General features: G+C 39.0%; 1 protein-coding gene across 1 annotated transcript in view; it reads right to left on the bottom strand.

Moving 5' to 3' along the window:
- Positions 1-13,801, bottom strand: part of PRTG (protogenin) — a gene marked incomplete at its 5' end in the record, with an annotated part of 79,364 nt that overhangs the window by 31,815 nt on the left and 33,748 nt on the right. The window contains 5 exons of the mRNA XM_009864317.1: positions 5,662-5,850; positions 7,042-7,347; positions 8,413-8,577; positions 12,341-12,588; positions 13,237-13,396. Of these exons, the coding sequence (XP_009862619.1) occupies positions 5,662-5,850; positions 7,042-7,347; positions 8,413-8,577; positions 12,341-12,588; positions 13,237-13,396 (1,068 nt within the window). The remainder of the gene's footprint in view (positions 1-5,661; positions 5,851-7,041; positions 7,348-8,412; positions 8,578-12,340; positions 12,589-13,236; positions 13,397-13,801) is intronic.

Genomic DNA, 13,801 nt, shown 5'->3' on the forward strand with positions numbered 1-13,801 from the left:
TTGTCCCCATGTGTTGCCTGAGCTAGTCAAGAGGTGGCGTCCCTGGCGGCAGGGAGGCTGGATTAAATCATCTTCCAGCCTAGGCCATTCTATGATTCAAGTTAAATTTCCATAGCAACTTATAACCAAAAAGCAATATCAATTCCCACATACACAATTTTGGATATCCCAGATTTTTCAGATACAGGTATGCAAGACTGCATTTTGACACCAACAAAATCTGGGATAAAATTGAAATTATAGCACTAGGTATCAGAAATAACTACATTAACACATGTAATGCTCTTACAACATTCCTTCTCAATGTCACAGCATTTGCAGTTCTTAGCAAGAAAGATGTCATCAAAGCTACCAAAAGTGTCATTATGTTTTTAAAATTTACATTTTCCTAGCACATCCACTTGCAGCATGGTGCAAACGAAACCACTCCTTCATATGTGACCACTGTATCAACTGCTTTACAAAATTTCCTAAGCACTTTTACAGAATTATTACAAGAGACAAGTCACTTGGGTGACATGCGTCAGGCAGTTTAATAGGAGAAATTATTTGCATTGTCTCTTCTTAAATACCTTTATTCAATAATTTCTACAGACTGTAGAATCACCTTGTCATGTTTGCTGTCCTGGACTAAAGCTTAGCTATAACCACCGCTGTAATGCGATATAAATAGATTCAGGGCCAAGTCTCTGGGGGAGTGCTAGGTGTAGTTGGTAGCTGGCTAATTCTTCTGCACAAGCCCCCTTTTCAGAGGAGAGTGCCATGCAGGGTCACACAATGTGTCCTTGTGTCATTTAGACTTTGATAGGTTCTTCACTTGGAAATTTTGTGCAAGTAAAGGAGGGCAGAGAAATGTACTTATTCTTATTTCTCCTCTCTGCAACCAGAAAGTGGTTGAACATAGAAGAGCTCCCTGGCAGGAAAGCTTTTCTGACTAAGACCAAATTTTTTGGAGGGAGTTGCACAAATGAGTCTGACATAATCTAATCATTTTTCCAACAGAACTAGATTGAAGCAGGGGAAAATGCCACTAGGTAATGTAAAACTTAGGCGAGACAGGCAGCAAGGGGTTGTAAAGCCCCTCCCATTAAACAGCTTAGATTACCCCAGTCGGCACAGAATCAGCTTTCCCAGAGAGAGAGCCTGCAGTCAGTCTCTCCGACCCTCAGAGGAAGCACTAAACAATTTTTTATTTTAAAGCAGATGGACTCCATGTCACGGCCATCAGATCACTGGGCAGTTTCTGCCCAGTCACCTGGGCTCTGCAAGTGTCCCGGGCCCCGGGCGCCCAGTGGTGCTCAGTTGCCAGCGCCGGACACTGCGCTCTGCAGCCTCTCCTGGGGAGGCACCTTCACCAGCCAAAGGCCCCGGGATGTGGCTCCCACGCTCGAGGCCTTTTTGCCAAAGCCAACAGACCAGTTTTTCTATCCCCTACAAACGGTTATTTACTGCGATACCATCATCTCACATGCAACAGAAACAAAAGAGCACCTAAGGTTCGCACACCTCTGACATACCCTGCTTGCCTCAGGGTTTCGTGCGCGTTTATGTTAGCTTTGTCACTAAAGTGCAACTTTCTGAAATCCTCACCCTAACTACCACCACTCAGGGTGCTACAGCGCCTGGAGAGCAACTACAGAAGAATGAATTAGCTGAGTGAATTCTTGCTTTCCTCTCTCCAAACATAGAAGACATTAACAGCACAAGAACACCTCCCATTCCCCCATCCCAGTGGCACTCGTTTCATTACTTACTAGCATGGTAAGAGCCGAAAAATAAAATATCGGAGAGGGAGCCTTCCGAGCAGCTTGAAGAACAGCTTCCTTGTATTACAGCATCTGAACTGAATTTTGTTAACTAAGGAGTTGAATTTTATTTTATTCTCACTAGATGTAGGTTCCAGGATGACATTCCTATCAGTATGACAACCTAGCTCCTGGATCCAACAAACCAGATAAGCTTAAAATGGGTTCTTCTGAGTCACTGCTCTACCTTCCTGGCCATACAGCTGCACGCACAGTGAGCTGTGTCAGGCAAACAGTCCATCCAGCACAGTAGGAAGTACCAACAACACTGAGGTAGAGATGCATACACAAATGCTTAAAGTACTCTTTTAAAAAGAAAAAATTCAAAGATATTTAAAAAGGGAGATGAGGTTCTCTGGACACTTCCTTTCATTTAACATTCAAGCCTTGCCAATCCCTCTCCTGCTGCACAGCAAGAAGGTTCGGAAACTCTTCCACCAGCAGAACTCACTTCAGCTTCTCAGCTTCTGAACGCACACATTCTGAAACATTATGGAAACAGAACCTGGACCAGCAGACTCATCAAGTCTCACAATGGAAGACTTTCTGTTAGAGAAAACCATCTAGAGCAGGAGGAAGCAAAGGAGGAATTAAAAATAGAGGCAAAAAATTCATGGTATGCACCCAAGGGTCTGCTCTTGTGGCAAAGTCAAGTAATAATGGACTTTTACACTGGACTAGGAAATGGCCTGCTATTGAAAAATAAATGCCAAGGCCTTTAACACAAACAAAAGTCTATGTGAAGCTGCGCATATTTATTTTGAGAATGGCAGCCCTGACTCTAATCAGATCATTTAATTCTATTTACATGGTGACTATCATGCTAAATAATCCAGTTTAAAAATACACAGAACTGGGTAGACCCACGCCAGAGTTAGAGAGGTCAGTTCTCAAAAAACAAGGTAGGAACGAAGCAGAGATTTAAACATACAGCATTATATTCAGATTGTTATATTTCACATTCAGTCACTGCAACCTATTTTACACTAGCATTGCTGATTGATTCTGCTTTACCTATCCATCAAGAGTTCTGTAGACATTTGCAAGTCATTTATAGTAGTTATATCAATGTTATAAACAATCAATGCAATCAACAGTGCTGACAATATCAATGCTAATGTTCTCTTTGATTAGAGAATATTATGAATTCTGATTTTGTGATGCACTTCAATTGCCACAGAGAAAGTGAACCATCTTCTTCAAATACACAGATTTTGCACAGTCAGCAGTTATACCAATAGCTGCAGAAAGTTCCATGGAGAGACATATTGATGTGCTCCAAATGTCACTAGAAGTCTATCTTCAGTTTATTAACCACGCAAGGGAACAGGGAATGGTAGAGCAGCCTTACGTCATGACAAACCAAGCCAGGAAGAGGGAGTGTTTGGAAGCCATGTAACTTGAGTGGCAACAGATAATGCACGAGAAACTACTCCATTTTTGCCACTGGGAAGAACGTAGTACCATTAGCATAGTCTTCCAAATGAGGAATAACCTCTTCTTTTGACCACATTATCCAACATACAGAAAACCAAAAGTCTAAAACACACCTTTCCCCTTCAGGTTTCACAGTTGCAGTATTCTACTAATTCCTGTAGCTCATAATGAAGACATTTATTCTAAAAGGCTGTCAATAAATCAGTAGTTTAGTGTCCTCAGGAGAGGGAAATGGATGACAGAACATTAGTCCTCAGGGCTCTGTCCAGTTCATGAAGATTCAGGTTACCACAGCCACAAAACCTAGAGTGCTGGCTTGCCTTGTTTTAGCTCAAATTCTAGCAGGTAGGACAACTTCGTTATAAGTAATATTTTAAATCTGAAATGAATAAATAAATTAATCTTGCACAAATTATTTCAATTATTCACAAGAAATAAAAAGAAAAGCAAACCAGTCACATCTTAATGCAAGGATGTTGCTACAGTCTTTGTGAGTTTATATATTGCGTAGAATTTTACCTGCTATATTCTCCACATGTGCAGCTGCCACAGGCTAAAAATATGTTGGTATGTTGGGTTGTGTACTGTTTTCTAGGAAATAATTTAATATGCACAACTATTTCAAACAGGTAGTTTCTCAAGAGGCAAATAGAGTAGTCAGAAAGGCACTGTCACTGTGTAAAGTCTGTGTGAACTTTTCAAGCTTAAATGTATGTAATCATCTTAGCAGTGGAAAATCATGCCCTAACCAAATTTCCTGTGCCAAGTGAGTCTTTTGTAGCTGTAGCAATGAATGCCTTTTTCTGTAAATGCTACTAAGGAAACAAAAATAAGAAACCAGCAAAGAAACTTACAGAGGGAAACTTCCCATATTTGATATACACTTCAAATAAGTCAACACATCACATTAAAAAAAAAAACAAACAACAACACAAAACCCAAAGATTTCTACTGAAGTTATTTGAAAAAAATTCTCTTCAGTGGATCTAACCTATGGCAGCAAAAAGTACGCATATGTGAAAAATACAAATGATGGCACTCAAATTATATGTGATGGATGATGTTTTAGTCACCATATTTAGATACTTAGAATTATGGTAAAGAATAAACAACACATCACATGCATCATGACTGAATGGTTATCTCAAACCCATGAATTCTTCCATGCCCACACCTCTTGCAATACTATTAACAATGTGACCATTTTAAAGCTGTAATTTCCCAAAATCACTTGGCTTTTGTTTTCTCCTCTATCTAAACGCTTACTGGAAAGAAAAAAACAATAAAAAATCCCACAGATAACATACATTCTAACATAATTCTATAAAATAATATCTTAATCTGAGGAGGATTACTGTACTGAGAAAATCCATATGATGTGGATCCCACGGTTAATAAGTGTGCATGTGTCTGAAATTATTGCTTTGTAACTGCATAATGGAAAGACACACCAAAAAAAAGCATTTATGTCTTAGGACACAGAGACACCACATTCTTTCAATCCACTGCTCTTTTGTTTTACAGCTCTCTTAAACAGTCAGCTGCTGCCAGATGCTCTGGCTAGAAATGTTCACAGATGGTCAGTTGTCCACTTAACAGACCAGAAAGCTCTCCTCAAATCTCCCCTAAAATAGTATCTCAACTGTATGCAGTGGATGAGAATATCTGAGCATGGTCAAGAGGCCATTTGACCTAGTTAAGACTGCAGGTCAGTTTTGAGAATTTAGTGAAGATTAATCCTCCACACTAACTCTAAGTAAACTATCTCAACACACTTCAAACACTAGCTGTCGAGTCCTATATTCCTTTTGCTGATTACACTATAGATCACATCTTTTTAGGAAATAAATTCTCAGTTATATACATAAACAGAAGCGATGATACCAACATATCTGTACTAATACGCATTGCAAGAGCTACAGGAGGAAACAGAGTCAGGTGATTAGCAGGAAGACTCCAGCGGAACTCAGTTGGCTCTCTGCTCCAATCTTTGTGCTCAGCCCTGCAAATATTTACAGTACTCCTTAAAAATATTAACAGAATAACGTGCACAAGGGCTATTCGCTACTATAGTGAGCAAGCAGTGCCTGTGCGCAGCACAGCTGTGACCAAGGCGTGTCATTTACTAGCGCGGTATTTACTAATCATAAGTTCTGTATCTTGTGATAAGTACTTGGGTGTCCTCCTTCCAACTCACACAAGATTTACAAGATCTGGTTATCTAAGTGTTGTGTGACACGCATTCTGGGAGAAGATTATTCCATCAGCAGCATAACTCAGGCCTGCAAAGCTTATTGCTAGGAAAATAGATGGCCAAACCTAACCTCATTGCCTTACAGGTCTAATGATTTAAGCTCTCTAAGATGTCCTTTAACTTTGCTGTCTTCCAGAAGAGTTAAGAAATATTTTGTACACTCACCTAAACCACTGACGGTATACTCGAGATCACTGGCATCCAAGAGAATTGGCCCATTCTCCTGTTGGCCTTCCTCCTTGTAATAGAGCTTGTACCCTTGGATAGTTGCAGTGTCCTCAGAGTCCTGCTGCCACTGTACGGCAATGGTCGTACAATTCATGGGCTCCAAACGCAGCTCAGGAGACTTTGGTGCTGATTTTAGAGAAAGATGTATAATATCCTTATATTCCAGAAACAACTAATTTTCACACAGAAATCTGCATGCCCAAAGTTCACGCAAGACTTTGATTCTAGATCATCTATGTGCTCGCATAATTCTTTATTATAATGTCTGACTCCTTATAAGCCAATATAACAACTTACTTAGGATAAATCAAAATACAAACATTTTTTCATTTTCCATATTAATTAATTAAATTTTTAAGGTAGTTGTTTTCAAAGAAAAAGCATTACAAAGACAGTCAAAAAATTACATCCTGTTTTAAATTGAGACGGAGCAAACGTGATTAGCAGTAACATCATACACCATTAAGTGCTAATAATTCACTATGGTAGTCAAAGCTCAACTAAATCCAAAGTGGCTGGATGCGGACTACAGCCAAGAAATAAAGTTACAAATTCAAATCTCTATCTTTTTTAAGCTCTTCGTACAAAGTTGAATGCTCTTCTGCATGACATTGCTAAGTAATAATAATAATAATAATAATAATATCCAAAGTGGAATTACAGCAACTTAACTTGGACTTCAAATATGAAGTCAATTTGCATACTCAAAAGATGTGCATTTAATTTGTAATACAGATACACAGACATCAACTCAGATCCTTTAAATACCTGTACACACTGCTAATGTGTAACGTACCCACTGCAGAAAGGTATTTTACATTGAATAATAATGAGATTTGAGGTTGTTGGATTTTTTATTCACATTCTGTAGAACAGAAGAAAAATTGTTATCACTGGAAACAAGTCTAGAACCTAAAACATTCAAGCAGCTCACAGACATTAACTTACGTTTCCTGCCACCATGTCAAATATGTGAACATCAACATGTGGAAACAATCAAAGATTGACACCAAAATAATTTATCAGCTTTTCCTTCTCCTGTCACATACAAGGCCTTTCATAAGATAGATTAGTTCCTCTTCAACTTTTGATCCCAAAACTATATATTAACTGCATTTAATTAAAAGAATCAAAAAGTTTTGCAGATTATGTGCAGAATCATGGTTAGAACACTATTTTCTAGATCCACCACCATAGGAAGGTGTAATGATAAAAACTATTTCACATCCTTGCACTACCTGCCAGCAAAAACTGTAGCCTTCAGACGAAGTCTGCAATTGACCCCGTCTCCGGGCTGCTGGCAATGTTAAGAATTACCTTTCACACTTGTAGCTTTGGGAGTCCGGTGGGAAGTCCACAGAGACGCCTCTCCCCAGCCAATCCTTGTTGCAGCAGTGATACGAACCAAGTACACACTGTCAGGCCTCAGGCCTTCCAGGAGGTACTCCTCTGAAGTCCCTGGAAGCTCCAAGACTTGGATTTTGGTCTCTGTGCTGAGGCGGAAAGACAGACGGTACAGGACCACCTGCCCTCTCCTGTATTTTGCGGGAATTGGCAGCCAGGAGATGAGAATATCTGTAGGGCTCCTGCTTGTCAAACTAATTTCAGGAGCTCTCAAGGGAACTAAAAAGGAAAAGACAAAGCTTTTGAGCTCAGGGAAGAGAGATGGAAAATTCTCGTCTGATGGAAAAATCTGCCTATGATTACATGCCTGCCAGTAACATAAGAATAAATAACACAGTAAGTTTTGTGGATTCTTGTTTAGTTTAAGGATACTCGACATCACTCAAACTTCTCACCTTCTGCATGCAGTATAGCTTTAGCAAGCCCCTTTCTGTAATGCCCTCAACAGTTTCTTCTCTTATTGCTGCCAGCAGTAATCAAAGGCAATCAGCACCTTACTATTCTGACAAACTGACTGTCAAGGTTAGAAGCAGCAGCTTAAACTGACAGCATAGACAACCACCTGCACTGCTGAAGACTCAGTGCATGTTTTCTTCCACCCACCATGTAATGAGAGTAGTAACTCCCAGCAAAGAGACAGGCAGACAACTGGAACTGGCAAGGTTCCATGCTGCCAAAGCTTAACCCTGTCAGAATTTATTAATCAGTTCTAATGAACTATGTTAAACAGTTTGTTGTTGCCAGATTAGTGAAGTCACAAATACAAGTCAGTAAGGTCTTTTATGAAATTCTGATTCTACTAACCAACACATAGACAAAAAAAAAATTTCTTTTGCGTAGCAAACATTTATTCCAAATTTTCCAGCAAAATTTGCAGAAGATGCAGTAGGTTTGCAGTTTGATTCACATTTCAAATGCCCAAGAAAGAGTCACAGAGACTAAATCCTAGGCTATCATCCAATTCTCAATACTGAGGAAGGTCTTATAAGATCTAGAACAGTTATTTACACAATTTAATGAAAAGTCTTTCAGTGCAGAAAAAGACATTTTGTAAGATACAACGTTGCCCTGTCAGAAAGCTATTTTATTCTAATTCCTTTCATTACCTGGCTCAGACTTCATCGTGCATGTGTGTAAGTCTTACTGATGTGGCCTGGTTTGAGTTAAACAGAACCAATTCTGTCCAATGGAAATTTGGGATCCTGAAAAGCTGGTAGCACTGGACTGCAGGTTGCTATTCAGTGCAAGCAAAAACACTCACTAAATCAGTGGGATTTGTCTTACCGTCTTCAAGGGTGTGCTGAGTCACATGATCTGACATCTGACTGGCTCCCAGAGGCATATAAGCTACAATATAGAAGGTGTAGTTGCTGGCTGGTTCCAAGTCATCAATAATGTAATGGGTTGTATCATTTCCAATGACCACTTGGTACTCCTCGTTATTTAAACCTGGCATAAAACAAGGGTTACACAAACAAAAATTCCTTACAACCCGGAAACATCACAGTATCTTGGCTCTAAGATCTTAGAAAGTTATTTCTTGTTCTTCCCCAGCCCACCTCTATTTTTTCAACCCTACCCAGTAAAAGCTCTTTTATGCACAGGAGTAACTGTGTCTTGCTGTGCTATAGATTATGGTGTTTCAGGATTTTCCTGAATAAGGGATGGTGAATGCAATTCTAAAGCCTATTTAGAGTTAGTCACAACAAACTGTGCCTAGTGTACAGTAACACAACAGACAAGCTCTAATGGCCTTATCATTCATAGCAAGCTTCTAAATCTATTTGTTTAGAGTCAGGGAGGTTTTTTCAAAACCTATTTACAGAGCCTTTCTATAGCAGACTGCTAGGAATGTGAGGGCTCCACTCCATCAAAAACAAAACAACCCCCCGCCCCGCAAAAAAAAAGAAACAAACAGAAAGAATTTATTCAGCAAAAGGATCTCATTTTAACCCTGCAAATTCTATTACATTTGACTGACACGAGATTTTTTTAATTTAATTTGGAGAAAGGCCAATAAGAACAGATGAGAATGAGCTTCGAAACTGTTTGGCTCCTTAGCAAGTTGTTAAAAAAAAACAAAAATCACAGCAATTCCCGTTAAAATATGCATAGCAATGCATGCAGCAGTCCTTGTCTTTGTTGGGCTTTATTCCTATAGAGGACAGCTATAAAGTGGAATAGGTGTGGTGAAAGCTGCTGTGTTAACGAACAATCCACACCAAATGCATGTCAACTTAATCAAAACTCTGTAAGAGCCAGCTCCTCCTCTTCACAACTGAATTTATAAACAAAACGAAAGGCAAATTCCACCATTACGTTTTCCCACATTTATGAATTAACTTGATAGCATTTTAATTAGACAAGATTACGGGCATCTCACAACAGACTAGTTAATGGCTTGTTAATTAGGAATTGCAAGGCACGATTTCTGACCTGCTAAACAAGATCCTCGAGCTCAAATTAAAAGGACTTGTTCTCTCATTGAATGGATTGCTAGGCCTCATGCAGAGGCCCTAATGAAACAGCCATAATAGAGAACAAGGCTTTCCTTCCACCACAATCAGTGTCCCCTTTGTGCCTTTTCTAAATCACTAACAAGGAATTAACACACTCCAACATGCACGCTCATCAGACCCTTATTCCTCTTGCTACTATGACCCTGATTTGAATGTAAAACATTCTGCTTAAAGAAACAAAAAAACAAAAACACAAAAAAAACACCTGTTAGTTTCTTCAACTAACTTCATTAAAACACTAACTTTTTTTTGTTTTGTTTTTAAATAGGGAAGAGGACTTGAACCTGTTTTTACAGTGAAACATTAGAATACTCAAGTTGTGGAATTAAAGGAGTGATGGTATTTTTTGTATTCAAACACCTACCACATTGTGAAATACACCGAAAACACTCTACAAAATTGTATACATTTAGTGAATGTTCCAGTTTTCCTTTGTGTTGAAAGTTTAAGGAATCATAAGCATCAGTACCAGTTACAAGACTTAGCAAGCACTGTTTTTCTTTGTGAATAAAATGTTCTTTACTCACTCTGAAAAATGTGTTTGCTAACTAAAACAAGACAACAATATATGAATATAAATGTATAAAATAAAGTTACACATGAGAAGAGCTTGAAGTTAACACTCTACTTAACTCAGATACCTCTGAGATTTTTTTTAATCTTCATTAGGGTCTGAAACAAGATGTGAGGGTGGACTGAGGAAAAACAGGCTGAAAGGAGTAATGAAAGCAATACATTCATACAAACTATTTACATTAATACATAATTATCCAGAATTCTTACAAAGTAAATAAGTTTTTGACAATGACAGTAGTCTATGTTAGCATCCCTATGGCCTGGTACAGTGTGAATGACATCAGAAGATTTTCCTTAATAAATCACTTTGAAAGCAATTATTTTTACAGAAGCACAGTCCACTAGCCTTTGAAACTCAACATTTTTTCTACAAAATGAGACGAAAGTGGTTTTAAAGCTATATGTCTTCTGGTACTACCGGATCATATTACCGAAGAAAAAATGCATGAAGATCACCTACATTTTGATTCCCACCACTTGAATTGCTCTTCTTAACACAGCCCTCCCCACTTTCCCTGTGTGAATTTCTTTACTAATTCAAAAGGATGCAAAGCTGCACTATATTAAATAAATATCACAAGGCAGTCTGGCAAGATGAGAAAATGGATATTTGAGAAAGCAAGTTCAAGTAAATGAGAGTTTTTTGGTCAGTTGTTTGCTTTTGTTTACAGTTTGTTTTGGTTTTTAAACCAAGACAAACTACAGTCTCTCTTCATAAGATACAACTTTTGGATAAGCAAGCAAAAAAAGCAGAATGATTTTGCAGAAAACACATTTCAGAAGATACCGCCTTTCAGTACAGTGCAAGAGTATTTTCTGCACAAATATACACTTTCCTAAGGACAGTTTTCCAGTTTTCTTTGAAGTTACGCAGTCTCTGCTCTCTACACTGGCCCTGGATATACAATTACCCAGATAACTTATCTAGTGTGACTTTATGCATATTAGCTTTAAGAGTGGGTTTTGAGCACAATACCTCAGTGACTGAAAGCTTAGGGAGTAAATTCCTGCACCTCTTGTCCTCATTATCTTTTCAAACTTTCCTTCCTTCCTTCAGACAAAATTCTCTTGTGTCCTGAAATATCCCACTTGCAAAGGCAAAGGCAGCTATTCCTGCCTCAGTATTAGAGTAATTAAGCTGTCCTTCCTGTCCTCTGCTTAGCAGATGGCAGACTGGTATTCCACACAGAGCTGAGCATCTGCAGTCCTGTCCTTGAATAAACCACTTACTGAACAGAAATGGAAAAGAAATCACTCCTAGAAAACAGAGCTGCATCACGGCTTAGTTTAAGCCACGCAGCTAACAAATTTTCAAGTCATTTGGCAATCGCTTCTCCTGCTTATGAAAAATGCCTGTTTTCTACCACCTCAAAGATTACCTTAACTTAATTACATAATCCCAAGGAATTTTAAAATGTCTACTTACTCATTTTTATTCCAACTATCCATTCTCTTTTATATAAGAATTTATATATCATTTCAGAAACTAGAATAAACCTTTCACAGCTATTTCAGCATATTTTAGAGTTTGAGTATACTTTTTTCATTGTAGGAGACCAAGGGGTGAAAGGAGAGTGGATTTTACCGTTCAGCCAATATTTGTTCCAAGATAAGATAGCTGAGCCACTAAAGTATCAATTATTCTACTCCAAAACATAAGAAAGCCAGTAAAGTCACAAGAATTCGGAGATGTAGACAGAGGAGCCATCTCTGGTGAAAAGTCCAACTCTGCAAGCCTCCAGGAGCCTGTTGCATGCTCTCTCCTTCCCTGCACAGCACACACAGAAGAGAGCAGGCAGAAGCTCCCGCTGAGGACAGAGCAAAATCCAGATAGTGATATGGAGGCCCCAGGTTTTAAAGTCCATTCCTAACTTCAAAATCTGCTCACTGGAGCGATCAGACAAGGGTGAGTGGGAAGAACACTCAGTTCCAGAGATGAGATGATGTAGCAAAAGCATTTTTCGCCGAGCATGCCTGTTGATTACAACACGTTTATATGCTGGCATGTTCCGATGCAGTCCTGGTTATGAAGCATTCCAATTCAACAGTCTTTGCAAGGACGTCCAAGTTCTTACCATAGACAAGTAGTTAAGCAGCACTTAAATCAAATTGCTTACCTTCTGCTTTCATGTAATGCACAGAATACGCAATCACTTTGTCTGAATTATACAGTGGCCTCTCCCATGCTAGCAGGATCGCCGAGCTTGACATTGTTTCAGCGTGGACATTGTAAGGTGCACTGGGTCTGTCTTCTGACATAACTACAGTAAGCCTGGCCCTGGAGAGAATAGATCCCTGGCTGTTCTCAGCCATGCACTGGTAAATGGCATCGTCTTCAGGAATGATCTGGTTAATCACCAATTTACTGAATGCAAAAGGGAGAAAAAGGGGAAAAACAAAGCTCACATCTTGGATAAACTTAGCTTCACAGAACGCAACAACAGTAAATGCTTGCCTCTGCTTCATGAATTAAGTATAACTGACTTACATGCTCCAAACTCTTCTATTAGAAACAGATATGCAACTGTGAAATTTAGCAACATGAAGCATTCCTCAAAACCTGCCATGTTTATGTTTATGCCTGCAAAGCCAGGCGCAGTGAAAACAAACCTGTAAATCTACTCCTCGTCTGCAAAGAGCAGAACCTTAGGGTTGTCATTTCTTAACCAACTCTTTAATATGAGCTGCTCACTCTAGAGAAGTAGTGAAATGGAGCCTCAAACAACTAGCAAGACTCTGGTCTTCACTACACTATTGTAAATCTAGAGCAACTCTGTGGTGAAACTCTTTGGTTTCCCCCTCAGGTAAGGCAGTGATGACAAAAGGTTTGCTGAGGATTTTAGGTATTGACTAATCTGCATTCCTCCTGCCAAGGAAATATCCATAACCACATTTCATGTCCCATTTCACATTTACTTGAGTCATCTCTCACTTGACTATATTTAGCTACTGCAATGCCATCCTTTGGTAGCATATCACTAGCACAGCTATCATACAGCAATTGTAATCTTACCTGTTGTACATTTTTATTCTACCATTGGAGTGTATTTTTCTTCCATTTTTTAACCACGAAATTTTAGGGGCAGGATTTCCTTCTGCGTGGCAAGCAAAACGAGCAGTACCAGCTCTAGGCCTTGTTAAACTTTCTGGCCATTCCACAAATGAAGGTGGAGCTACAGATAATTAACAAGGAAAAGAAAAAAGCAAGGACAGTCAGAATAATAATGAATTTTTCACACACAAACCTCTCCAGGCCCTTCAAATACACATATACCCAAGCAGAAAGCAAGTTCCATGTAAATAAAGCTCCTTTGTTTAAAGATACATACCATCTGCACTTTTACACATTTTTGTTCGTGTGTTTATGAATACAAGCAAATCCAACTCCAGCCTACAAGATACTGCTCATGAAGCACACATATATTTCCACTTTGTTACGGGATTATTTTCTGTGAGGAAAGTCTGACTTCCCAGAGCAAACTCTGCACCTGAGAATCTCCATGTGCAAATAAACTGCTAGTTTAGAACTCAAACGCTGAGTATCTGACATTTTTCATCTAAGTCAACAGAAGGATGAA

This window comes from Apaloderma vittatum, unplaced genomic scaffold, assembly GCF_000703405.1.
Source record: "Apaloderma vittatum isolate BGI_N311 unplaced genomic scaffold, ASM70340v1 scaffold32692, whole genome shotgun sequence".
Taxonomy (NCBI): Eukaryota; Metazoa; Chordata; class Aves; order Trogoniformes; family Trogonidae; genus Apaloderma; species Apaloderma vittatum.